Genomic DNA, 26,286 nt, shown 5'->3' with positions numbered 1-26,286 from the left:
ACGTGTTATAAAACAAAGACTGTAAAGTAAAGACAAGTATAGAGAGAAACTGATATATTATTCGAACTCAAACTGATGTACATAATGAACTGAAATCTCTTCTATTTATAGAAGAAAGGAAGCTGCTCTGTAAGCTGCTACTACAAGCTGCTGTGTAAGCTGCTACTACAAGCTGCAGTGTAAGCTACTATAAGCTGCTGTGTAAGCTGCTACTACAAGCTGCTGTGTAAGCTGCTACAAGCTGCTGTGTAAGCTGCTGCTGTACCAGATATGGATAATCTTCTACTGAGAGCAATATTTATCCATAACGGAGTACTGAATGGATAAGCTTATTATATCCGGTATGGATAATTTTCTACCGGGGGTAATGTTTATCCATACCCGGGTGCTGAAAAGATAAGCTTATTATACCCGGTATGGATAAACTTCTACTGGGGGTAATGTTTATCCATAACCGGGTACCGAAGTGATAAGCTTATTATATCTGGTATGGATAGTCTTCTACCGGGGTTAATGTTTATCCATAACCGGGTATCGAAGTGATAAGCTTCTTCAGGAAGCTTATTTCCAATAGAGTACTTAAATAGATAAACATATTTACGGTGGACTTCCATATGGATAAGCTTCTTCAGGAAGTTTATTTACAACGGAGTACTAAATGAACATCCATAATATAATATATTTATAACAGTTATGACCATGTATCACATTTTCAAGGAATAATCTTCAAATCTAGAAAATTCTAAAATATCTCAAGCATTAATTAGTCCACACCCACATCTTAGTATAAAAAGCTGAATATAATTTCTTTTCTTTACCACATTCGAGCAATATATATATATATATATATATATAGTATATATCTTGCTTCAACAAGATACACAATCAACATACACTAGTACAAGGTTTCTACCTCTTATATAGTATTTGATAATAGATATATTAATTCTCTTTCTATATGAAATCAATTGTTTATGTACTTTGATGCAGTAAATATGTAGTGTCCTACTATATGCGTCATTTTTTTCATTACCATAGTATTCTCTTCATTTATGCAAGAAAAATTATACTACTACTAATTATCACGCTTCACTTTATTTGAAGTTGACTCATGAACAGTATAGATATATAGAAATCGCGGGTTCGACAAAAACCATTGATTCTTGTTCAAAAATACTTATATATGTCAAAAATAAATATAATTATAATTAATTAAATATATACTCTCTTTTTAAATTCGCATTTTAACTTAGAACTAATGGTATTTAAATTTTGAATTTGTTACCTTGCATGACTAGTTTTAATTAGATTATCTAATGTTTTAATCTAATATCTATATTTTGTATATTTTTTAATTGTAGAAGATGAACACCTTCATTAATAACGGATTGAACAAAAAGAAAGTGGTGTTCATAATAGGAGCTACTGGAACTGGAAAATCTCGTCTCTCAGTTGACCTCGCCACTCATTTTCCAGGAGAAATCATCAACTCCGACAAAATGCAAGGGTATAAGGGACTTGATATTGTTACAAACAAAATTACAGACCTTGAGAAACAAGGCGTACCGCACCATATGCTAGGTAAATACTTATATGCACCTCAGTATTTACACGAAACGATCAATATTAATTAACTTTAATTTTATATATTATTTCCTAGGTGAAATTGATCCGGAAGCTGACTTCACGGCTGAGGATTTCTGTTATCAAGTTGTTTACCACATAGAATTTGTATTGAATTCTGGCCATATTCCTATAATTGTTGGAGGATCTAATACTTACATTGAGGCACTTGTGGAGAATCCTGTGTTCAAGTTTAAATCTAAGTACAACTGTTGCTTCCTTTGGGTTGATGTTGCTCTGCCTGTTTTACACTCTTCTGTTTCCAAAAGGGTTGATCACATAGTCCATGCAGGTCTGTTTATAATTCTCTTCAATTTTTTTTTGTAGTGGTTAATCGTAATTTATAAATAGTTGTCGTTTAAGAGATTTGACATGACAAAGTGAAAAAATTATTAAAATTGTTCCCTTGCCGGGATGTTATTATCATTATTGTTCCCTTGTCGGAATGTTATTGTCATGTTATTATTCCCTTGCCGGGATATTTGTTTTGATATTATTGTTCCCTTGCCGGGATCCTTTTATGATTGGTGTTGATAAAAGAAATGGGAGCGGGTTGCACGCCTGCAACGGTAATATGTGAAATGGGAGCAGGTTGCACGCCTGCAACGGTAATATATGAAATGAGAGCGGGTTGCACGCCTGCAACGGTAATATGTGATATGGGAGCGGATTGCACGCCTGCAATGGTAATATAAGAAATGGGAGCGGGTTGCACGCCTGCAACAATATTATATGAAATGGGATTGGGTTACACGCCTGCAACGATATTACGTGTGTACCTGTTCTTCTATTTCCTTAATTTTGCTGGTAATTGATTTATGACATTCCTTATGTTTCTCTATTGTCGTTCTGTTGTTACCTGTTGGCCGTTACTCCCCGCAACATGTTTTCCCACCCAACTTAGTTGTAATTATCGGCTTCTATTTCCGTTGTATATGATTTAACTACACAGGTTTATTTGGTAGTCTGGTCCTAGCCTCGTCACTACTTCGCCGAGGTTAGGCTACGCACTTACCAGCACATGAGATCGGTTGTGCTGATACTACACTCTGCGCTGTGTGCAGATACTGATACCGGAGCGCTTGGACCGCCGTGAGGGTGCTGTCTTCAGTCCACACAGGCAATCCGAGGTAGTCCTGCAGACGTCCGCGGGCCTTGGCGTCTCCTCCTATCTTTTCTCTTTCTGTTTTTACTTATTCAGAGATAGACTTATGTAATTCATTCAGACTTTGTTTGTAGTATTCTTAGATTGTCTGTGAAGCTGTGACTCCAGTTTTGGGTAGTATTGTACTTCAACTTATGTAGCAGTATTTGGTTGGAATATATTAAGTTTTGGCTTCCGCATTTTCGATTGTTTAATCTTATTCCGTTGTTTAACTACTTAGTATTTTACATTGTTTAATATGTTTAAATAAAAAAAAGGGAGATAAATTTGCAATATTCGGCTTGCCTAGCTTCCACGAGTAGGCGCCATCACAACTCCTGAGCGTGGGAAATCCGGGTCGTGACAAGTTGGTATCAGAGCTCTAGGTTACATGGGTCTCACAGTTCAAAGACAAGCTTAGTAGAGTCTGAGGGATCGGTACGGAGACGTCTGTATTTATCCCTAGAGGCTACAGAGTTAGGAAAAACTTCACATTTATTCCTTCCCGTCGTTCGGTTTGGTTTCTTAATGCTAATCGAATTTCTACTCTATTCTTTTGTAGATGGCGAGAACACGCGCTTCCTCATCCACTGACCAGCAGCCCGAGCCCCCAGCAGCGACTCCTATGAGGGGCAGAGGGCGAGGACGAGGTAGGGCAGTGCTCAGCCCAGAGCAGCAGCACCAGCAGTGGAGCCTCAGGTGGACTTTGATGATGAGGTTCCGGACCAGACAGTTCTAGTGGGCCCAGCTCAGGTCCCAGAGGGGTTTATTGCTACCCTAGTACTCCAGGATGCTCTGGTCCCGTCTAGTGGGCCTTATGGAGAGCAGATTATCTAGACAGCTGTCATGAGATTCTCAGGAACATGGGGATCGTGGAGACCAATAGGGTCGATTTTTCTACTTTTCGCTTGTCGGGATCCGCCAAGACTTGGTGGAGAGATTATTGCTTGGCTAGACCAGCCGAATCACCAGCTTTGACTTAGAAGCAGTTTACTTAGCTATTTCTAGAGAAGTTTCTCCCAACACTCAGAGAGAGGCCTACCGGAGGCAGTTTGAGCGTCTCCAGCAGGGTTCTATGACCGTTACTCAGTATGAGACCAGATTCATCAACTTGGCACGTCATGCTCTTATCAAACTTCCCATAGAGAGAGAGAGAGAGGGTGATGAGGTTTATTGAAGGACTTATTCAGCCGATTCGACTTTAGATGTCTAGGGAGACAGGGAGTGAGATTTCTTTTCAGGAGGCGGCCAATGTGGCCAGGAGAGTGGAGATAGTTCTGTTGTAGGGAGATGGTTAGGGGTCCGACAAGAGGCCTCGTCATTCAAGCAGATTCATTGGCGCCTCGTCTAGAGGTAGGGATTCGTATGGTAGAGGCCATCCTCCTAGGCCTTTTTAGTCAACACTTCAGGTTTCTCATGGTGTTTCAGATGGCCGTGGTTCTCATATGCAGTATTCTGATCAGCAGTCCTACAGTGCACCACTAGCTCCTATCAGTACACTGTCGCTTCAGAGTTTTTAGAGTCGTCAGCCCCAACAACCGAGGGTTTGTTTTACTTGTGGCGGCACGAGGCACATTGCTAGATATTGTCCTCAAGCATCGAACAACTCTCAGCATTCGGGTTTCCATGCCATGGTTTAGGCACCGAGTGTTCCATAGCCCGCCCAACTAGCTAGGGGGGTAGTGGAGCTAGAGGTGGAGGTAGAGGTGTTAGAGGTGGAGCTCAGGCCGTTAGAGGTGGAGGCCAGCCAACTGCAGGCTATCCCAGAGATGTAGTCCAGGGTGGTGGGGCCCAGCCCCGATGTTATGCTCTTCTATCCAGTCCTGAGGCTGAGGCTTCCGATGCAGTTATCACAGGTACTGTTCTGGTTTGTAGTAGAGATGCTTCAGTTTTATTTGATCCAGGGTCTACATACTCCTATGTGTTATCTTATTTTGCACCATATCTGATCATGCCTAGTGATTCTTAGAGTGTTCCTGTATATGTGTCTACACCGGTGAGTGATTCTATTGTGGTAGATCGAGTCCATCGTTCACGTATAGTTGTGATTGGGGGTCTTGAGATTCGTGTGGATTTATTATTTCCGGACATGGTTGATTTTGATGTCATATTGGGGATGGACTGGTTATCACGCTATCTTGGACTGTCATGCCAAGACTGTGACCTTAGCCTTGTCGGGTTTGCCTCGTACAGAGTGGAGAGGGACTCCTGGTCATTCTACCCCTAGTGTTATCTCTTATATGAAGGCTCGGCATATGGTCGAGAAGGGGTGTTTGGCCTATTTGGCAAATGTTCATGATTATAGTGTCAAGGTTCCTTCTATTGATTTTGTGCCTGTTGTTCGTGAGTTCCCTGAGGTATTTCCTTCATACCTGCCGGGTATGCCACCTGACAGGGATATTGACTTTTACATTGATTTGGCTCCGGGCACTCAGCCCATTTCGATCCCGTCGTATTGTATGGCCCCGCCTGAGTTGAAAGAGTTGAAGGAGCAGTTGCAAGACTTGCTTGAAAAAGGTTTTATTAGACCTAGTGTTTCGCCTTGGGGTGCGCCGGTGTTGTTTTTTCAGAAGAAGGATTGATCGATGCAAATGTGTATAGATTACCGGCAGTTGAACAAGGTTACAACAATCAAGAATAAGTATCCATTGTCAAGGATTGACAATTTGTTTGACCAACTTCAGGGTGCCAAGGTATTTTCGAAGATTGACTTGAGATCTGACTACCATCAGTTGAGGATTAGGGCATCCGATGTCCCTAAGACAACTTTTCGCACTTGGTATGTGCATTATGAGTTCTTGGTGATGTCATTTGGGTTGACAAATGCCCCAAAAGCTTTTATGGATTTGATGAACCGAGTGTTCAGGCCTTACTTGAATTCGTTCGTGATAGTCTTCATTGATGATATTTTGATCTATTCCCGCAGCCGGGAAGAACACGAGCAACATTTTAGAGTGGTTCTTCAGATTTTGAGGGATAGTCAGTTGTATGCCAAGTTTTCAAAGTGTGAGTTCTGGTTGAGTTCAGTTGCATTCTTGGGTCATGTTATATCAGCAAAGGGTATTTAGGTTGATCCGAAGAAGAGGCAGCCAAGAACTGGCCTAGACCAGCATCAGCTACAGAGATATGGAGTTTTTTGGGGTTGGCAGGCTATTATCGTCGGTTTATGGAGGGGTTTTCATCTATTGCCGCCCCGATGACCAGGTTGATCCAGAAGGGTTCCTAGTTCAGGTGGTCGGATGAGTGTGAGGCGAGCTTTCAGAAGCTTAATACAGCTTTGACTACGACACCGGTGTTGGTTTTGCCCATAGGTTCAGGGCCATATACAGTTTATTGTGATGCATCTCGTATTGGACTTGGAGCGGTGTTGATGTAGGATGGTAAGGTCATTGCTTATGCTTCGTATCAGTTGAAGATTCATGAGAAGAATTATCCGATCCATGATTTGGATTTATCATCCATTGTTCACGCATTGAAGATTTAGAGGCATTATTTGTATGGCGTGTCATGTGAGGTGTTCACGGATCACAAGAGTCTGCAATACTTGTTCAAGCAGAAGGAGTTGAATTTGAGGCAGAGAAGGTGGTTGGAGCTATTAAATTACTATGATATCACCATCTTATACCATCTGGGAAAGGACAATGTGGTGGCCGATGCTTTGAGTAGGAAGTCAACCAGTATGGGCAGTCTTTCTTATATTCCGGTCGGTAAGAGACCGCTTGCCTTGGATGTTCAGGCTTTGGCCAATCAGTTCGTGAGGTTGGATGTTTCTGAGCCCAGCCATGTGTTAGCTTGCACAGTCGCTCGTTTTTATTTATTAGAGCGTATTCAAGATCGATAGTATGATGACCCCCATTTGTGTGTCCTTAGAGACATGGTGCAGCACTGGGGTGCTAAGCATGTTACCTTAGGAGATGATGGAGTTTTGAGATTGCAGGGTCGAGTTTGTATTCCTAATGTGGATGAACTCCGAGAGTTGATTTTAGAGGAGGCCTATAGTTCCCGGTACTCTATTCATCCAGGCGCCGCGAAGATGTATCAAGATTTGCGGCAGCATTATTGGTGGAAGAGGATGAAGAAGGATATCGTTGCATATGTGGCTCGGTGTTTGAATTGTCAGCAGGTTAAGTACGAGCATCAGAGGCTTAGTGGTTTGTTTCAAAGGATTGAGCTTCCCGAGTGGAAGTGTGAGCGGATCACTATGGATTTCGTTGTTGGACTCCCACAGACTCAGAGGAAGTTCAACGTAGTGTGGGTTATTGTTGATAGTCTGACCAAGTCAGCGCATTTCGTTCCTGTGGCAGTCTCTTATTCTTTCGAGAGGTTGCCTGAGATTTATATCCGGGAGATTGCTCGTCTTCATGGTGTGCCAGTGTCTATCATTTCGGACTGAGGTTCGCAGTTTACCTCACGTTTTTGGAGGGCAGTTCAGCGAGAGTTAGGCACGTAGGTTAAGTTGAACATAATGTTCCATTCTCAGACGGACAGGCAGTCCAAACGGACTATTCAGATTTTGGAGGATATGCTTCGAGCTTGTGTCATTGACTTTAGAGGCTCGTGGGATCAGTTTTTGCCTTTAGCAGAGTTTACCTACAACAACAACTACCAGTCGAGTATCCAGATGGCTCCTTGTAAGGCTTTGTATGGTAGGAGGTATCGGTCGCCGGTTGGATGATTCGAGCCGGGCGAGGCTCGGTTGTTGGGTATGGATCTGGTTCAGGATGACTTGGACAAGGTCAGGATTATTCAGGATAGGCTTCGTACAGCTCAGGAAAAAGAGTTATGCCGACCGTAAGGTTCGTGATTTGGCTTTCATGGTCGGTGAGTGGGTATTGGTTCGAGTGTCGCCTATGAAGGGCGTGACGAGATTTTGGAAGAAGGGTAAGCTTAGCCCTAGGTTCATTGGCCCATTTGAGTTTCTTGATCAAGTGGGAGAGGTGATTTACAGACTTGCGTTGCCGCCGAGCTTATCAGCCGTGCATCTAGTATTTCATGTGTCCATGCTTCAGAAGTATCACGACGATCCATCCCACGTGTTAGATTTCAGCACTATCCAGTTGGACAAGGACTTGTCCTATGAGGAGGAGTCGGTAGCTATTCTAGACCGGCAGGTTCGTCAGTTGAGATAAAAGAGTTTTCCTTCTGTTCAGTGGAGAGGTCAGCCTGCTGAGGCATCGACCTGGGAGTCCGAGTTCGACATGCGGAGTCGTTATCCCTATCTTTTCCTCGACTCAGGTACTTCTTTCTTATGTCCGTTCGAGGATGAACAGTTGTTTTAGAGGTGGAGCATGTGATGACCCAAAAGGTCATCACTTGTTTTAGAAATAAATTCTGCGTTCCGAGGCCTTAAAAACCTCTTTCAACATCCTCTCAATTTGCGTACACAGTCCGGGCGCGTAGGCGGAAAGCCATTATGTGAAAATCTGTGAAAAATGATGAATTTTGATTTTAAAATGAATTTAAGTTGACTTCGGTCAACATTTTGAGTAAACAGACCCGGACCCGTGATTTGATAGTCCCTGAGGGTCGGTAGGAAAATATGAGACTTGGGCGTATGCCCAGAATCGAATTCCGAGGTCCTAAGCACGAGAAATAAATTTTTAAAGAAAATTGTTTTCTAGAATTATTTATGAGTTTTGGAAATGAAATGTGTTTAAAATTTGATGGTATCGGGCCCGTATTATGATTTTGGAGCCCGATACAGGTCTTATATGTGGTTTAAGTCGAGTTTGTAAAATTTGAAAAGAAACGGACTTGAAATGACGTGAATCAAACAGTATTTGAGAAAAATTGGAAAATTTGAAGTTCTTAAGTGATTTCATGATTTTGATGCTAAATTCATAGTTTTTGATGTTATTTTGGCGATTTGATCGTATGAGTAAGTCCGTAGGGTATTTTTGAGGTAGCGTGCATGTTTGGTTTGGAGCCCCGAGGGCTCGGGTGAGTTTCGGATAGGCGTCAGAGTGTTTTTGGACTTAGAAATACGGTATTTCTGCTGTTGCTGGTGTCTGAGTTTTTAACTCTATGCGATCACGTGGTAACCCTGGTGAACACAGAGCACAAATTGGGAGGAGGCAGGTTTTCACTATGCTAACGCATAGACCTGGGTGCGAATGTGGAGCTTTGGGAATTTACTCTACGCGAATGCACCGGGTCAGTCGCGAATGCACAAAGTAGGAAGGGGCCTGGGGGCTGGGTAGTTTTAACCCTATGCAAACGCTGCCCCTAGCTCGCGAACGCGTAGGTCAGGAGAGTCAAACCTATGTGATTGCATAAGCTTGTTCGCGATCGCGTAGTTTATTTTTGACCAGTCATTTAAAACAGTAACAGAAACGGGATTTAACAAAAATTTCATAACTTCTTCTTCCAAACTCCAAATTGGGCAATTTTTGAAAGAGAACTTCACCACAAATCCATAGGTATGTAATCTTAGACTCATTTTCTTCAATTTCCATTAACAACTATTAGATTTATAGGCCTAAATCATGTTCTTAAGGGTAAAAAATTAGGGATTTGGGTAGAGTTAGGGCTTTTTGTATAATCAGCCGATTTAGACCTCGTTTTGGGTCAGATTTTGGAACTAATTACATATTCGGGCTCATGGGTGAATGGGTGATCGGGTTTTGGTCTGAACCTCGTATTTTGACCATGCGGGCCCGAGATCGATTTAATCACAGGTACATTGCATTAACTTTCTGGGTTTTATTTTACGATTTTTGGGTTTTATAATATTTCTCTATTCTTTTCGAAAATACGAAGTTCAAATGAAACCTTTTAAATCCTATATTCTTCAATTTCACTCCTTTCAAAACATTTAATAAGCAAACTCAATTTCGCTACCTCTCAAGGCAAGCAATAAATATAAATCAATAACAATATCAACAAGGCATGATGTAAGTCTAAAACTACTCGGACATATGCATAACTAGTAGCTATGTACGGACTCTCGTCACCTCGTGCGTACGTAGCTCCCACAAATAGAAGCACATAATAATTTAGTTCACCTATGGGGTTAATTCCCTCTTACAAGGTTAGAAAGAAGACTTACCTCGCTTCGAAATTTCATAACCGGCTTCCAAGCCCTTTCAATCAACTCAAATCAATGCTCAACGCTCCCACAACTAGTCAATAAATGAGAAAATTCATAAACGTATGCTCTAATACTCACACCAATTTAATTTAGATAAATTTTCAACTCCGCTCGAAAAGTTGACAAAATAGCCCTCGGGCCCACTTGCCCGGATTCCGAAATTTTTTGAAGATAAACTTTACCCATAACCTCACGAACTCAAATATATAATTTACTCTCAATTTCATGCCCAAAATCGTGGTCAAAATCTAAAAATACCAAATTTTAGGTTTTCTACCAAAATCCCACAATTTTCACTAATTTCTATGTTCAAATCTATATATAATCATGTATTTAACTCAAAACTAGCATAAACCACTTACCTCATGCTTGGTGATGAAAATGGCACTCCCAAGTTGCTTCAAAAATCGGCTACCATGAAAGATTTGAGATGAAATGAGCCAAAAACCCGTCTTTTAAACAAACACACTGCCCAGCGATTCTTCGCACCTGCGGTCACTTGATCGCTTCTGCGGTTCCGCAGGTGCGTACAATATACCGCTTATGCGGTTCAGGGCTCCAGCTCATTTCCGCTTCTGCGCCTTCTCTTCCGCAGGTGCGGTCTCGCTTCTGCGGCGAGATGACTGTATCAACGGTCCCAGCACTCCCAGCCAAAATCGCATTTGTGACCCTCACGGCAGCTTCTGCGGCTCCGCACCTGCGGCCAAAACTTCGCAGGTGCGTTTGCGCCAGGTGACATCAGCCCTCAGTCTTTCTTCCAAGTCTAACTCGATCCGTTTACCATCTGTATCCCACCCGAGGCCCTCGGGACCTTAACCAAATATACTAACACGTCCCAAATCACATTACGAACTTAGTCGAGCGTTCAAATCACATCAAATAATGCCAAAACCATGAATGCACTCCAATTCAAGCTTAATGAACTTTAGAACTTCAAACTTTTACATTCAATGCCAAAACCTATCAAATCACGTCCGATTGACCTCAAATTTTGCACACAAGTCATATTCGACATTACAGACCTAATTCAACTTCCAGAATCGAATTCCGACCCCGATATCAAAAAGTCCACTTCCGGTCCAACTTCTTAAAACCTTTAAATTTTTAACTTTAGTCAAATGACTCCCAAAATGACCTACGGACCTCTGGATCCACTTCCGATCACGCCCCCAATACCAAAATCATCATACGGAGCTATTTTCAGACTCGAAATTCCAAACGGACATCGATAACACCGAAAGGCACTTCAACCCAAACTATTGAAATTCTTCCAAAAATGCTAGCTTCCACCATGGGCGCCGAAAACTCTCCCGGGTCATCCAAAACCCGATCCGGAGATACGCCCAAGTCCAAAATCATCATACAAACCTCCAGAAACCTTCAAATCTCGATTTCAAGGTCGTTTACTCAAAATTCCAACCTTAGCCAATTCTTCCAACTTAAAGTTTTCGAAATGAAAATTCTCTTTCCAAATTGACTCCGAACTTCCCGAATTTCAATTCCGACCACGCGTACAAGTCATAATACTTGAAATGAAGTTGCTCATGGCTTCAAACTGCTGAACGACGCGCTAGAGTTCAAAACGGCCAGTCGGATCGTTACGATTAAGTTATCTAATTGTCTATTTGATATATTCAGGCATCATTTCTCAACCTTTTTATATCAAACTTACACTAATTTTGAGAAATAAATTTATAAATAGTTGAAAATATAATAAAGTGCTAGAAATATCACATTTGGAGAAAAACTGTTACGTTCTCCACATTAGTAGTCTCAAATAATCGAAACGAAGAAAGCACTCGATATTAACATGAAGGCGGCGTCTTTGCCTGGAAAATCTACTTAATATGTCTATGCATATTGTAGGCAAAAACTTTAAAAGTGAGGTCTCGTGTTCGATTCTGCGTACCTTGCTTGTGTGTGTTTTAATTTTCTGTAACTTTCTCTGCCATAAAATAGACGTCGTCTTACCTGACAAGGAAAACTAATTCAATGTGACGATAAACAGTTTTCTTCTGAAATTGAATTATTTCAAAAAACTTAAAATTCTAACTATAAATTTTTTAGGTTTTCTCTGCAATTTGCAATATCTATTCATCAAATATAAAAGGTAACTCTGAAAAGATTACTCTTTCTCTGCAATTTGCAATTTTTAGGGATTTCTAAGTTCTCTTGGTATCCTCCCCCCCCCCCCCCCCCTTTTTTTTTTCTTTCTAGCCGGGATTTCATGATGATTCTATTATTTTCTTTGTGGGTTAAATTCTATAAAATTATTTAAGGTTTATCTCTATGAAGCTGGATGGTTATTTTGTGTCTTATATAGAAAGAAGAAAAAAAATATTTTCTCCGCCCTATTTTATGTGTATGTGTTAGTACTATTTAGGGAGTTTAAATAGTTTTTCAGTAATTACGACTTTGTCAAACTCTTTTTAAATAATTTGAATATTTAATTATGTTAACTCATAGTGCTTTTTATGCAATTAAGCATTGTAAAGATCAAGTAGCGAGGTTTTGATAGAATAATAACTGATACTTATGTCGTACTCCATCGGTAATATATAAATGTAAAAGGACACTAAAAGCATGAATTTTCATTATAGATTTGATCTCATATGTATCCTCTTAGTCACGAAAATATTCATGCATGATGTAGACTTATATCTGGGATATGATTAACACTAATCTGCAGTTTACACCACTGGATCATAAAAGTGGTTGATCCGCCGTCTTCCAGATAGAAAATTTTACTCTCACAGATAGAAAATGTGAAAATAGGAATAGTAGCTTTTGGAGTCAATTTCTCAGTCACTTTACTTTATTTTGTAACCGGAAAGTCATCATACTTTGCACATTGTAACTCAAAAGTCACTCAATACATTTAGGGTATATTTTTCACATTGTTTTTAACTCAATCATTTAAAAAATATTTTAAAAAGACACCCATTTAAACCGTGACTCAACTCGCTCTTTGACCCGATCCACTTTCTCTTATTTTTGTTACAAAAAATGTAAATATTACTTTGCTGTTTAATTATCTTGGTTTTCATGGTTTAAGCAAAGTATTAAATCAGTTTGACTATAAATAGTCTTCTAGTAACATTATCTTTACTACAAGCAATGCGCGTTCTTGTTCTAAAACATCAAGAATATTGTCTTTTAATATATTATTATATTAATATTTCTCAATCAAAATTCAAGCATAAATAACTTTTTTCAGTTTTCCTTCCTCCTTTTTATTTTCTTCCACTTCAATGCTGCTAATTTTCTTGTTTCACTGTCAAATTTAACTCCTCGAGTTTGTTAATATTATTTTCTTATTCTCTATTTAATACTCTTAAACCAATGTATACGTTCAGTATAACTATATTGAGAACGAATATAATATACTACAACAAAGTAATATTTATGTTTTTTATAACAGAAACAAAAGAAAATAGGCCGGGTCATGGAACAGTCGAGTTTGATTTAAATGTTTTTTTTTTAAATGGTTGGGCTGAAAAGAAATATGAAAATAATGTTTAATAATGCCTTAAAAGTGTTGAGTGACTTTTGAGTTACAATGTGAAAAGTATAATGACTTTCGAGTTACAAAACAAAGTACAATGACTTTCATAGATAATTTCTATTAGTGCAGTGACCATATGAGTAATGGATTCGTAGCTTTTGGTTCAAATTTTTTTAAAAAAACTGTCAAACCGAAAATTATTTCAAAAACATTAAACAAATGCCCTGCACCTAAATGCCGACTCCTAATGTCGTTGTTAAATATTTGGGTATTTAGGGTAATAATCTATACTATATTAAAAACACGAAGGCCTTTAGCGAAATATCGTTCGCCTTTTTTACCCTTTAAAAATAGGTTATATATTGGATATAATCGTAATTTAGTTATTCTCCTAATATTTAAGATTTTAAAATAATCTAAAATTATAGTTATTAAATATTACCTTATTCGAACTACATATGTATACCTAATTATTAGGAATTCAAAATCAAATAGAAAATTAATTATAAATCTTTTGCTTATTTGAATTATATAAAGTAATTATGACTTTTTTCATATATGTCTTAGATAAAGTGCATATAAACGTACGTTGGAAATCTGCTAATAAAACTGTAGATCTTATTTTAAGTCTTCAAAAATTGAAGATTAGAATTTGGAAGCTTTTGCAAAGACTTAAGATATAACAACATATGAGCTCAATCTAATGAAACAGTTAAAAGAGAAAAAGAAAACATAATTAAAGAAGGTATAAATCGATATTCTTTATTGAGTCAGTTATATAAAATCAATATTTTTTTAAATATAAATTACACTTTTACTTTATAATTCAAATATCGTTTATATGGTTTTGTAAAAGCTTTATACTCATTTAGATAGATTACACGCGCAACGCGCGTACCATAAGACTAGTATCATAAAAATCGAAGGGAATGAATTAAAATACATACCCCTTTCTCACATAATTAACTAAAACAACAAATTAGGAGATAAAACTAGGAGCAAGAAAAAAAGAAAAGGAAGATCATTAATGCCACTAATATACATTTTCTAGATAAGGATGAAAATTAAAGTGGATAAAGTCATGTTATGACCATGTATCACATTTTCAAGGAATTATCTTCAAATCCAGAAAATTTTAAAATATCTCAACTATTAATTAGTCCACACCCACATCTTAGTATAAAAAGCTGAATATAATTTCTTTCTTTAACCACATTCAAGCAAAACATATTTACATATATAGTATATATCTTGCTTCAAAAAGATACACATCAACATACACTAGTACTTGCGTTTTCACAAGGTTTTTACCTCTTATATAATATTCTATAATAGATATATTAATTCTCTTTCTATGTGAAATCAATTGTTTATTTACTTTGATGCCGTAAATATGTAGTGTCCTACTATATATGTCATTTTATCATGATCATAGTATTCTCTTCATTTATGCAAGAAAAATTATACTACTACTAATTATTATGCTTCACTTAATTTGAAGTGGCCTCATGAACATTGGCAGATATATAGAAACGTGGGTTCGACAGCAATCGTTGTTTCTTTTTCAAATATATATATGTAATTTACCTATAATATTTTAATCTTACATCTATATTTTGAATTTTTTTACATATGTAGAAGGATGAACTCCTTCATCAATAACGTGGTGTTCATAATGGTAGCTACCGGTGCTGGAAAATCTCGTCTCTCAGTTGACCTCGCCACTTATTTTCCAGGAGAAATCATCAACTCTGACAAAATGCAAGTGTAGTAGGGACTTGACATTGTTACAAACAAAATTACAGACGCTGAGAAACAAGGTGTACCGCACCATTTGCTAGGTAAAAACTTATCTTCAACTCAGTATTTACACCAAACGAATAAATAGTAATTTAACTTCAATTTTCTGCATTATTTGCTAGGTGAAATTGAGCCCGAAGCTGACTTCACGGCTGAGGATTTCTGTTATCAAGCTGTTTACTACATAGAATATGTGTTGAATTCTGGCCATATTCCTATAATTCCTAGAATATGTGTTCAAGTTTAAATCTAACTACAATTGTTGCTTCCTTTGGTTTGATGTTGCTCTGCCTGTTTTACGCTCTTCTGTTTCCAAAAGAGTTGATCACATGGTCCATGCAGGTCAGTTTATAATTCTCTTCGTTTTATATATATGATGTTCATTTTGGTGTTCATTAACACATTTACCTTTTGTATAGGTTACTAAAAAAATAAGAATTAGCGACGCACAAATTAATCTGTAGCTAAATAGAAAAATATGTCGCTAATTCTATTTAGAGACGAATTATTAATGATTTAGCGACAAATTAGCAATGGAGTTTATAGCTAATTCCATTTTTTGTAGTTGTTAATCGTAATTTATAAATAGTTGTCTTTTAAGAGATTTGACATTTACAATGTGAAAAAATTGCTATTGTATCAAAAATCTAATAAAATTTGAGACGTTCTAAACTTTTTTCTTTTCGTCATCTAATCTCACCTGCAATTATCTCATATATGAAAAAGTATTGACTACATGCATGCATGGAACGTGCACAATCATTGTTTAAACGTATTAGTGCCATGGTTAATTATATATGCATTAATTTAGTTTATTTTAATTTTTCTGTTTTTAATCAAATAATTATTGAATTAATTATGGTGCAGGGTTAGTGGATGAGGTACGAGGAATATTTGTTTCTGAGGCAGATTATACCAAAGGAATCCGACGATCCATTGGTGTTCCAGAAATGGATAGGTATTTAAGAGAGGAAAACAAATCAAATATTGATGAAGCAGCTAAACAGGTACTCGTTGAATCAGCCAGTGAAGAAATTAAGCTGAATACGTGCAAATTAGTGTGTTGCCAACTTGAGAAAATTCGACGTCTGAGGAACGAGAAAATGTGGCCAATTCACCAAATTGATGCGACCAATGTGCACAAAAAATCTGGAAAAGAAGCTGATGATGTTTGGAATGAAATGGTGAAACCTTGCTTGGAAATTGTTGAAGAATTTCTCAAAGATGATGAGAAGAATGTTGAGGCAGAAACCAACATTAGAACTATGTTTCCATTTAAGAAGCTGCAAGTTGCTATCTAAGATTTTCATTAATGTGATGTTGTAATTAGTGGTTTTTATTTCTTTTATTTACTAGTGGCTAAGTAAAGGGAAGGGTAAAGGAAAGGAGGAGTTGAGAGAGGGTTTAATTTTGTATCTCGTGAGACATATATTGTTGAACCACTTCTCAATATATATATATATATATATATATATATATATATATATATATATATATATATATATATATATATATATGTCACGACCCCGGTTCACCCTCCGTGAACCATCGTGACGACACATAGTCTTTACGATTAGGTAAGCCTAAACTTGCGGAAGATAACCAAAACTTGCGGAAGTAAAACAATTTTAAAATAGAAATAAGGCGATAACAGTGTTAAATGTGCTGCTCGGTGTACACCATATTTATATAGATCTCAAAACCAATATCTAATTTCAAGACCCGAAAACCCACGAATCACAAGCTAAGAGAAGGAAAAGAAAGAATGAATAAGAAAGGAAAAGGGAAAAGAAAAATGAAAAGAGAGAAGAAAGAGAAAGAAAAGAAAAAAGCAAAAGAGAAAAAGAGAAAAAAAGAAAAGTAGAAGAACAACAGAAGAAAAAAAAGAGAGAAAGAAAAGAAAGAGAGAAAAGAAAAATCACAACAACGAAGTAATTTCTATGACATGAACTACGTTCGACCTGATTCCTTTTAAGGATACGTAGGCAGCTTCACGGTTCGGTCTCATCGAAACAAAAATCCAAAAATCCCCAAGCAAGAAACTGGGGCAGAAGTCGTGTTTGTTGTGAGAAACCTGATTCCGAAAGTTGTAACTTTAACCTATTTGAATTATTTTGAGCCTTTTATATCCTTTCCTTCTAACCCTGTCCAAAAGCCCACATTACGGTCCAAAGAAAGACCTTCTGATCAATCTTTGAGAAATGCCAAGTCGAGCAAGTAAGGCGACAGGAGAGAGTCTTGTTGGTGAAAACCTTCACAGGCACCGTAAGGCGACGGGAGATGAGAGAAATAAAAAGGAGAGAGTCTTATTGGTGAAAACCCTCACGGGCACCGTAAGGCGAAAGTGAGTTGAGAGATGAACGAATGAAAGAGGTTTGCTGGTAAAAGCCTTTCAAGGCACCGCAGGACGAACAAAGTCAAGGTTTGGTTAAAATAATCAGGTCATGGAAATTCTGGGGCAACGAAGTATGGCAACTGAAAGTTGATTGGTTGGACAAATTGGGCCGATTAATCCGAAATGCATGTCATGATCATTGGTACCAGCTGTTCCACTCAGATAAGTTTTTTTTTCTTTTCCTTTTGTAGCAGTCATCTGGTTTTGGATTCTTCTTATCCTTAACCCACAAAGTTATTGCATTTTATTTTCTTTTGGGTATTTATCTAAAGATGTTTCAATATCAATCTTGTCAAAATCAAGTGAAAAGTATTTCAAAGCTCACTACCGACTTCCAAAAATTGTAAAGCACGGAGTGGTCAAAGCACACTAAGGATAACATGATGTAAGAGAGGGTACAAGGAATCGCCGGAAGCTTCATCGGTGGAATGGATTGGTAATGGCATGGGAGATGCAAAGGTTCAGACAAAAAGGTCAGTGGTAAAACAACAACATGGGTATAGAACACTCGGTTCATCAAAGGTTATGGGGTTTGAAAGTCAGTCAGAAAGTTAAAGTGGTTCAGGGCCAGTTCGGAGAAGCCAGTCAGAACAAAACATTGCAGCAAAAAGATCTTCAGCAAGAATGCCATCAGCTAACCACTGCTTTAAATTGACAAAATTTTCTTTGATTCAAACAGTGGCAGAAAATTCGTTTGATCCGGAGAAGCTCTCCGTAGGGGAAAAGAGCAAGCACCAAAACAGGTTTGACCGTAAAATTTCAGGACCCTCCTGGAAAATGGGACCTAGTTTAAAGTTCAGAAATAGCATAATCTAGCATAAATGTATCCCAAAGGAATATAAGTTGGTTTAGAAGTTTGCATGCTTGAGATAAGAATCAATTAAAAGTTTTCAGGACCCTCCTGAATAATAGGACTTAGCTTTAAAATTTCGATTTAATAACAACATTTAGCATAAAGTCTGTTGTAGGGTAGTATAATTCAGCCATAAAAGTTGTCACTCTTAAGATAAAATTGGACTTTTTGATTTTCAGGACCCTCTTGGATAATCGGGAGTAGTTTAAAGATTCTCTTGGATAGCAAGATTTAGCAGAAGTCACACCTGTAGAAGATATAATTTAGATTTAAAATTGTCGTTTAGTTAATAGTTGTCAGGACCCCCTGAATAATGGGACCTAGCTTTCAAATCCTTAGTAATACTTGATAATATGACTTAGTTTTACAATCACATCTGTCCCCAGCCACCAAACTGGGGCAGAAAATTTTCTTTGTTTTTGTCTATTTTGTTGAAATCAGGTACCCGCTTGGAGAACAGGGAGAAGACATTCAAGTTGAAGTCAGGAGCCCGCCTGGAGAACATGGAATACTTTCAAGTCAACAATCAGGATCCCGCCTGGAGAACAAGGGTGTACAATTTAAGTTTTAGTTTTCAAATTCTTTGCTTTGTTTATGTTGATGTCAGGAGCCCGCCTGGAGAGTAGGGAATACATTTCAAGTTAGCAGTCAGGAGTCCGCCTGGAGAGCAGGGAATACATTTCAAGTTAGCAGTCAAGAGCCCGCCTGGAGAGCAGGGAATACATTTCAAGTCAGCAGTCAGGAGCCCGCCTGAAGAGCAGGGAATACATTCAAGTTCAGTAGTCAGGAGCCCGCTTGGAGAACTAGGAACACATTTTCAGTCAGCAATCAGGAGCCCACCTGGAGAACAAGGGAGTACAATTCAAGTTTTAGCTTTCAAGTTCTTGCTGATATGCGGATCCCGCCCGGATAGCATAGGAATACGTTCACATTTTGAAGTCAGGAGCCCGCCTGGATAGCATGAGAATACGTATCAAGTTCAGCGGTCAGGCAACCACCTGAAGAAGGGGAAGACATCTCAGCCTACAATTCATGGGGACAACAAATGGATATCACCTAGAGAATAGAGGATAACAAGGCAACAAGAAACACGAGAGCAAGTTTGAAGACCTAGATAGGATTTTGTAAAACATAGATCATAGTCTAGCTTCTTTTATTTTTGACATGGTGTAATAAGGGGTTCAGTAAGCAGTAGCAATATCAACAACAACAGTGAAAGCCCAGCTTCATGGTAGTCCCAGCTACCAAACGTTCCTGAACTACACTGACCTGATTTCTTTTTTAGCCAAGGATATGTAGGCAACCTCAGAAGCAGGGTGTGGTCAGCTCTTTCAAAAATGCTTCCCACGGAGTATTCAAACGGGCAAAAGTCGCTCGTATCCGCTCACTTATCTTTGCACGAAAACTCTTTGTGTTTTCGGGCAAAGAGGGGCAGCTGTGAGCACGTGATTTTTGCCCTATATGTTTTACTCCAACAAATTCAAAACAAAATAATTTCTTTCAGTGTTTGCAATTTTGTTGGATTTCGTGGCATTTTCTGTTAATTGTTTGCATTTGTCTGTGCACGTTTTATGTTATTTAATTCATGAAAAATACAAAAATATATGTTGCATCTGCATTTAGAATTTAATTTTATATTTTAGATTGATTAGCAAATTAGTTTGTTTTAGGAAAAAATGAAAATCACAAAAATAATTCCTTTTGCACTTTACTTTTTAATTTTGAATTGTATAATTTTTCTTTAAATTTAGGATTTAATTAGTTATTGTAAATAACATGATGAGTGATTAATCTAATTGGGTAGGATAATTTAGTTTAAAAATTATTATTAATTAAGCTAGGATTTATTGTAATTTTGGAAAAAAGAAAAAAAAGAAAAAAGAATTGTGAAAATGAAAAGGAAAAGAAAGAATAAGAAGACTAAATCTGGGCTCAAGCCCAATCCAACCGTCCCAGCCCAAACGGATAATCACCCAATACCCGGCCCAAACCCATGATTTGACCCGGTCGGTTTCCCCCCCAGTACCATACGACGCCGTTTCATTAAGATTGATCTGGGCTGTTGATATTGCCTAATCCAACGGATCAGAACCGGAGGGGGGGGGTGGTTAATATATATATGTCCAAACACTACCCTACCTTCCCTCATTTCATCGTTCCAACACCCCATCCTCAGAAACCTACCCCCAAACCCTAGTAGCCACCCCAAAATCCCACCACCGTCCTATGGCGGTGCCACCTCCGATGACCACCATATTCACACCTTAAACTCCTCATTCCTTCCACAATCCCACTCCATAACCAACTTCGTTCGAACACACTCAGAATCCCTCGAATCTGAGGTTGAAGTCACAAACCCTAGCGCCGCCCTCATTTCCTCCGGTGGCGGCACCGCCGCTGTTCACCACCAAATTGACACCATAGAATCGCCATGACCCCCTGGTACCAAATCCACACTCCGTTCCCCTCGAATTTTGCTAGAACATCTCGAATCTTAAGTCTAAGGTTCGAGCCTCAGAAGCTAAAGCTAAAGCTGCGCATGCAATGGTGTTTTCCCAGTTCTTATGAGTGTTCTGGGCCAGTTCTACCACATAATGGTATTATTCGGTAAAGAACAAGTAGTTGACGATGTTCAGGGTTTAAATCGGAAAGTCAGTCGAAGGGTCGAGCCCGAGTTGGTGAGTTTCTTTCTTTCCTTTCGTTTACGCTTGTGATTCCTTCATCTTTCTTTCCTCTTCTCTTCTTCTCTTTCCCTCCGGCTAATTAAAATAAAATTGAACGAGTTTTCTAGCTGAGATCGAGTACTGTCCATTTTGTTCCGTCTCAGTTTTCCGTTCCAAGTTGGTTCTGTGATTTTTTGTTTGGTCGGTCTAGTTCTTTTGTTGACAGCACGATTAATTTCTGATTTTATTTTGTTTGTTTAGCGCTGTTAGTTTAATTAGGATTATATGACAATTTAGTCCCTTAACTTAGGTTTAAGTTTTCTGAAAGTTGTTTTAGTTATTCCAAAGAAGTTCGAATGGATTTCTTTTGAGCCCAAGTCTGATTTGATCATTGGATCATATGACCCATGACCCAGTTAAGGTCTCAGGGGTAATAAACATGGTTGTTAAGGGTAATATGGGTAGTATAGGTAGGAGAATCTTATATAACTGAACTAGGAAGCTTCCTAGAAGTTAGGGTAGGGTCTATTTTGAAATTCTGAGGTTTACACTAGGGATTTCTAAGCTAAAATGAAAATTTTAGAAGGTTTTAAGTGCAAATTTTGAACTCTTTGAGGATGCCCTAGTAGCTTGCCTATAAAGGCATTGTTACTTGGGGCTCAATTCAGATTTTAACGGATAAAAAATACAGAAAATACAAATGACTGAGCTCTTTTTACTGCTTCATTGAACTTCTTCAGAAATCTTTGATTTGGTTCAATTTTTGAAATAATATGGACTCATATGAGTGTGGAATGGGAGGAATTTGGTCTTCGGAAGTTGGTTTTTGAAATTAGCCTTAGTACTGTTCGATTGGGAGCTGTTTTGGACTGCTTCATATCATTTTTGGTTAAACTGGGCTGTTAGTATTGAATCCTGCCATATTGCTGCTGCTGTTTATTGCTTCTCACCTTTCTTTTCCTCTTTGCAAATTCCAGGTACATGCTCTAAAACCTGTATAATGTGAATTGCTTGACTTGAAAGGTGAAATAGAAATGGAGTTGATGAGCTTGGCCTTAGTTTGTTAGTCATTAGTTCATCTCTTTCTGTTTTCTTCCTCTGAATCTCTAGTCTCTGAATATGAAGAAAAGGTTCTTGTATTTAATAGGGGGTTTGGTACCTTACTTGCTTTGATAGCTATGTAATGTGAAACTTAAAGCTGGATTTTCTAACATTATGCTAGATTTGGACTGTCAGGAGTACATTGAGTCCATAGTACTAATCGATTATGTGTGTATTGATTATGGACTGGGGCTACTAGCTTAACCAATTAAATTTGTTTGGTTTGAATGTATGTTTCATGGCTTTGGCAAATGTAAGGATTTGATATTGAATGTGAGAAAACAGAGTGTGCTTCCAATTTCTCCTATTTGATCGGTTGAGCCCTTTGTGAACTTAACAAGAGTTTTGAATTAGTTTGTTTGTTTATGAGATATTCATTCTTTAAGTATAACAGCATGGACGCATCATTATGCTTTGTCGTGAAAATTTGCAGCATGTTTCCATCAAATATATAGGCTTTATTCCCACGAATTGACTAATGTTTCAGTTTTAGATTCTGCATACTATCATAATAAGGTGCGAACATAAGGCTAAAGAGAATCAGTGCTTGATAGTGTAAATGCAGAATTTGTATTAGCCCATCCCTCGCAGTGATGGCTTCTGTTTAATTTGGTTTAGCTGTCTTCGCTTATCATGGGCTTGTTCTTGAGCCCAAAGTTTTATTGTTGCTAATGTTTACTAATAAGGGTGGCCCAGCTTCTGAACTTCTAACGCCTTTCCCCCCTTCCCTAATAGTCGAACACCTAGGCCTTAAATCGTGTTAGTTCAATTATTTGTGGTAATTAATTTGAGGCAAGCTACAATTAGACGCTTAGTAACAAATGGCTCTTGTGTTAATTTCATAATATAGATGTAAAATAACATATACTCATAGAGAAACCTTTAGGGTCATTTAAAAATACTATCGTGGTTGTGGACACGTTCGCGTGACATGATTACGGTTTCTAAAAAAATAAATTTGAATAAGCGTTCGCGCAACTTCGAACAACTCCCTGCAACAATAGAAACAGTTGCTAAATGGCCACTAATCAATTTTAAGAGTTCCGAAGTGTGCCATTTAATTATTCATGGCCATCATGTTAATAGCCTAGATAAAATATGACAAATGTTGGTAGTTTGCTCTAGGCACATTTAATACACTATCATGACCGCGTATACGTTCGCCTACTTCGGCCCAATTGTTTTTTAAAACAAAGCGTTATTAATTATGGACACGTTCGCGTGACATGATTTTTGACGCGCCAAAGGAAAAGTGTATTTGTACGCGTAACTCAACTCTTTAACTACGAATATTCAAGTGATTTAAAAGCGGTAAAGGGTAAATACACATAGGATCTAAAATCAGTAATTAAATCATTTTAATAAGCCAAGTATGATCAAAGCTACCGTGCTAGAATCACGGGACTCGGGAATGCCTAATACCTTCTACCGGGTTAACAGAATTCCTTACCCGAATTTCTATGTTCGCGGGCCGATAATAGAGTCAAACTTCCTCGATTCGGGATTTTAAACCGGTGACTTAGGACACCCTAAATTATCCCAAGTGGCGACTCTGATTTTTAATAAATAAATGATCCCGTTTCGATTGTCCTTTAATTGGGAAAACTCCCTTGTATCTATGCCCTTCCAGGGGTGTAGGTAAAAAGGAGGTGTGACACCCACGCTGCTCTAGCAAAGTCAACATCACATTGGTTATTTGAAAAATGCCTGCCCGGATTCGGGGTGGGACAATAGCACTTGCATAGCCTTGGTTCGGAAGCACTCTAGGAGCCACTCTTGGAGGTAGCGGGGGAGGGTCTGGAATATTATCATTGGCCTGGCGGCCTCTCCTTTGTCCGTAAGGCACAACAGGGACCTCATCTTCAAAATTATCATCTACTTCCTCCCCTAGCGGAAGATCTCCAAGAGATGCATTGTTTAAGTTCGCTGCCATTTTGTACCTGAAGTTGTGACACAAACAAATTAGTAACACAGAAGAAAAGAAGAACAATACACAAAACTATTTAAATAGATAGCCAAAATCGTTAGCTCCCCAGCAACGGTGCCAAAAAGTGATCGAGGCCAACCCTGCACTACAATTGAGTAGCGAGAGAGGTCGAAGCAGCTTTTACCCGATTAAGGTCGGAATCGATTTCCACAGGGAGCTAGAAGTTGGAGTCTGGTGTCTATCTAAAGTGGAGTTGTGTATTTGCTCTTAATTGCACTTCTAAACATTTTGGGTTTTGATTTACTTCTAATTGTATAGAACTACAATGATCAATTAAACTAAAATAGGCTAAGCTTAAACTATTGCGAGTTGTTCAAATGATTAAAAGGCACTAGGGTAGTGACTTTCGCCTAGGTGGTCAATTGACGGATACTTGAATCTAAGACATGATTGTCACATTAGGGGAGTATGATATAACTATTGCACGATTCTACTCACTCTACACCTCTCGGTAGTTCGAGTGATTTTGCCCGAATTGACTTTTTCAAGACCAATTGGGTATGCAAATTTGCACAAGCAATCACGGTTCAAGTCTGGCATTACTATCTCTAGGTTTAACCCTTTAATTGGGGCTATCAATCTCTTGAGTACGCCCCAATTCCTTGTTGGACCAATTTCAGAGACTTGGGCTCTCTCAAGAGGAGCCAAAGTCAACTAAACACAAACTAGTGTTTGCAACCACTAATTCAATAATTAAACATGAAATTAGTCCAAATATCAAACACCCATAATCAATCAAGCCCTAAAACACACGACCCATCAATTACCCATACTAGGGTTGAGCCACAACCCTAGCTTATGGGTCTAGCTACTCATAATTAGAGAAGAAAACAAAGAAAAAGATGAAGAAAAACTCATATTAATGAATTGCTAAATTAAACTTAAAGATTCAATGTTGAAATAAAGTTAAAATTACTCAAAACAGCTAAAAATATCGAAGTCGCGAGCACAACCTTCAGTACAAACTATCTGATGACCTAAAAATGGGAAAATAAGCTATATATACTAAGCTGAAAAATCTGAACAAAAATACCCCTGCGGGGTTAGTGCGGACCGCACAAAATCACGTGTGGCCGCACTAGGGCTCTGAACTTGAATAAACGGCTCTCTGAACTTGGGCAATGCAGACCGCACAGAATCGAGTGCGGCTGCGGTGGCTTCTAGTGCGGTCCGCATGAAATGGAGCGCGGACCGCATTGGGCTTCAAACTTGGAACTGGCAAATCTCTGAACCTTGGCTCTGCGGACCGCAATTTACTAAATTGTTTGCGGCCACGTTGATCCCAATGCAGACCGCACAAAGCCCCGTGCGGCTGCATTGCCTTTGTTCCTGAATAGCAGCCTCTCTGAACTTCACTTGTTCGCACCGCATAGAATGGTGTGCGGCCGCACTGGCCCTGTTTTGCCTGAGCTTTGTCTTGTCTTGGTACTTGTGCAAATTTCACTCTTTTTTGAGCTGATCTTTGACATCTTGTCACCTTGTTGATCAAACCTACAATCAAGCACAACTTGTGAGCCTTTTGGGACTAGTTATCAGTTTTCATTAACAAGACTCTCTCATTTTAATTTCTCTACTTACCATCGCCTTACGGTGCCCGTGGGAGTTTTCGCTGATAAGACTCTCTCATTTGGTTGTATCAGATCCAAGTAACTGTATCCTCTCATTTTGAACATCTTTACCTATTTATCGGAAGAACTTGAATAGGATTTGGGCTAAAAAGAATTTGGATTGAATTATAATTTCGGAACCATTCAGGCGAAACCATCGTCGAACATTATAACATCTTCCCTAGTTTTACTTTTGGGGGAATTTGGATTTTGATTTTGGTGTGACTGAACCTCGGAGAGAGGCTGCCTACGTATCCTTTCGGAATCAAGTCGAACGTAGTTCAGAAAACTTTATTTTTGATTTTCTTTTGTTTTTCTTCTGTTTTGTTTTCTTTTCTCTTTCTATTCCCTTTCTTTTTCACTTTTTTTTTTCATTTTTTTCATTTTTTTTGTATATTTGTTTCTTTTCTTTAATTTTTTTTCATTCATCATTGTTTCAATAATAACTTCTAGGTTCCAAAGAGGGTAATCAAAGAATGTGAGCCGGCTCAAAGGGTTTGCAAAGGGTTGAATATTTG

The 26,286-nt window shown here is 38.5% G+C and overlaps 1 protein-coding gene across 1 annotated transcript; it reads left to right on the top strand.

Annotated features, from left to right (window-relative positions):
• The first annotated feature begins 1,364 nt into the window (after positions 1 to 1,364).
• Positions 1,365 to 16,463, top strand: LOC104231356 (adenylate isopentenyltransferase 5, chloroplastic-like). The gene is made up of 3 exons (XM_009784336.2): positions 1,365 to 1,581; positions 1,661 to 1,915; positions 16,030 to 16,463. Exons 1-3 carry the CDS (start codon positions 1,365 to 1,367, stop codon positions 16,461 to 16,463), a joined length of 906 nt encoding a protein of 301 aa, XP_009782638.2.
• Positions 16,464 to 26,286: the final 9,823 nt, after the last annotated feature.

This window comes from Nicotiana sylvestris, chromosome 1 (genome assembly GCF_000393655.2).
Source record: "Nicotiana sylvestris chromosome 1, ASM39365v2, whole genome shotgun sequence".
Taxonomy (NCBI): domain Eukaryota; kingdom Viridiplantae; phylum Streptophyta; class Magnoliopsida; order Solanales; family Solanaceae; genus Nicotiana; species Nicotiana sylvestris.
The sequence above is the reverse complement of the archived record's forward strand: the minus strand, read 5'-3'. Positions and strand labels throughout refer to the sequence as shown.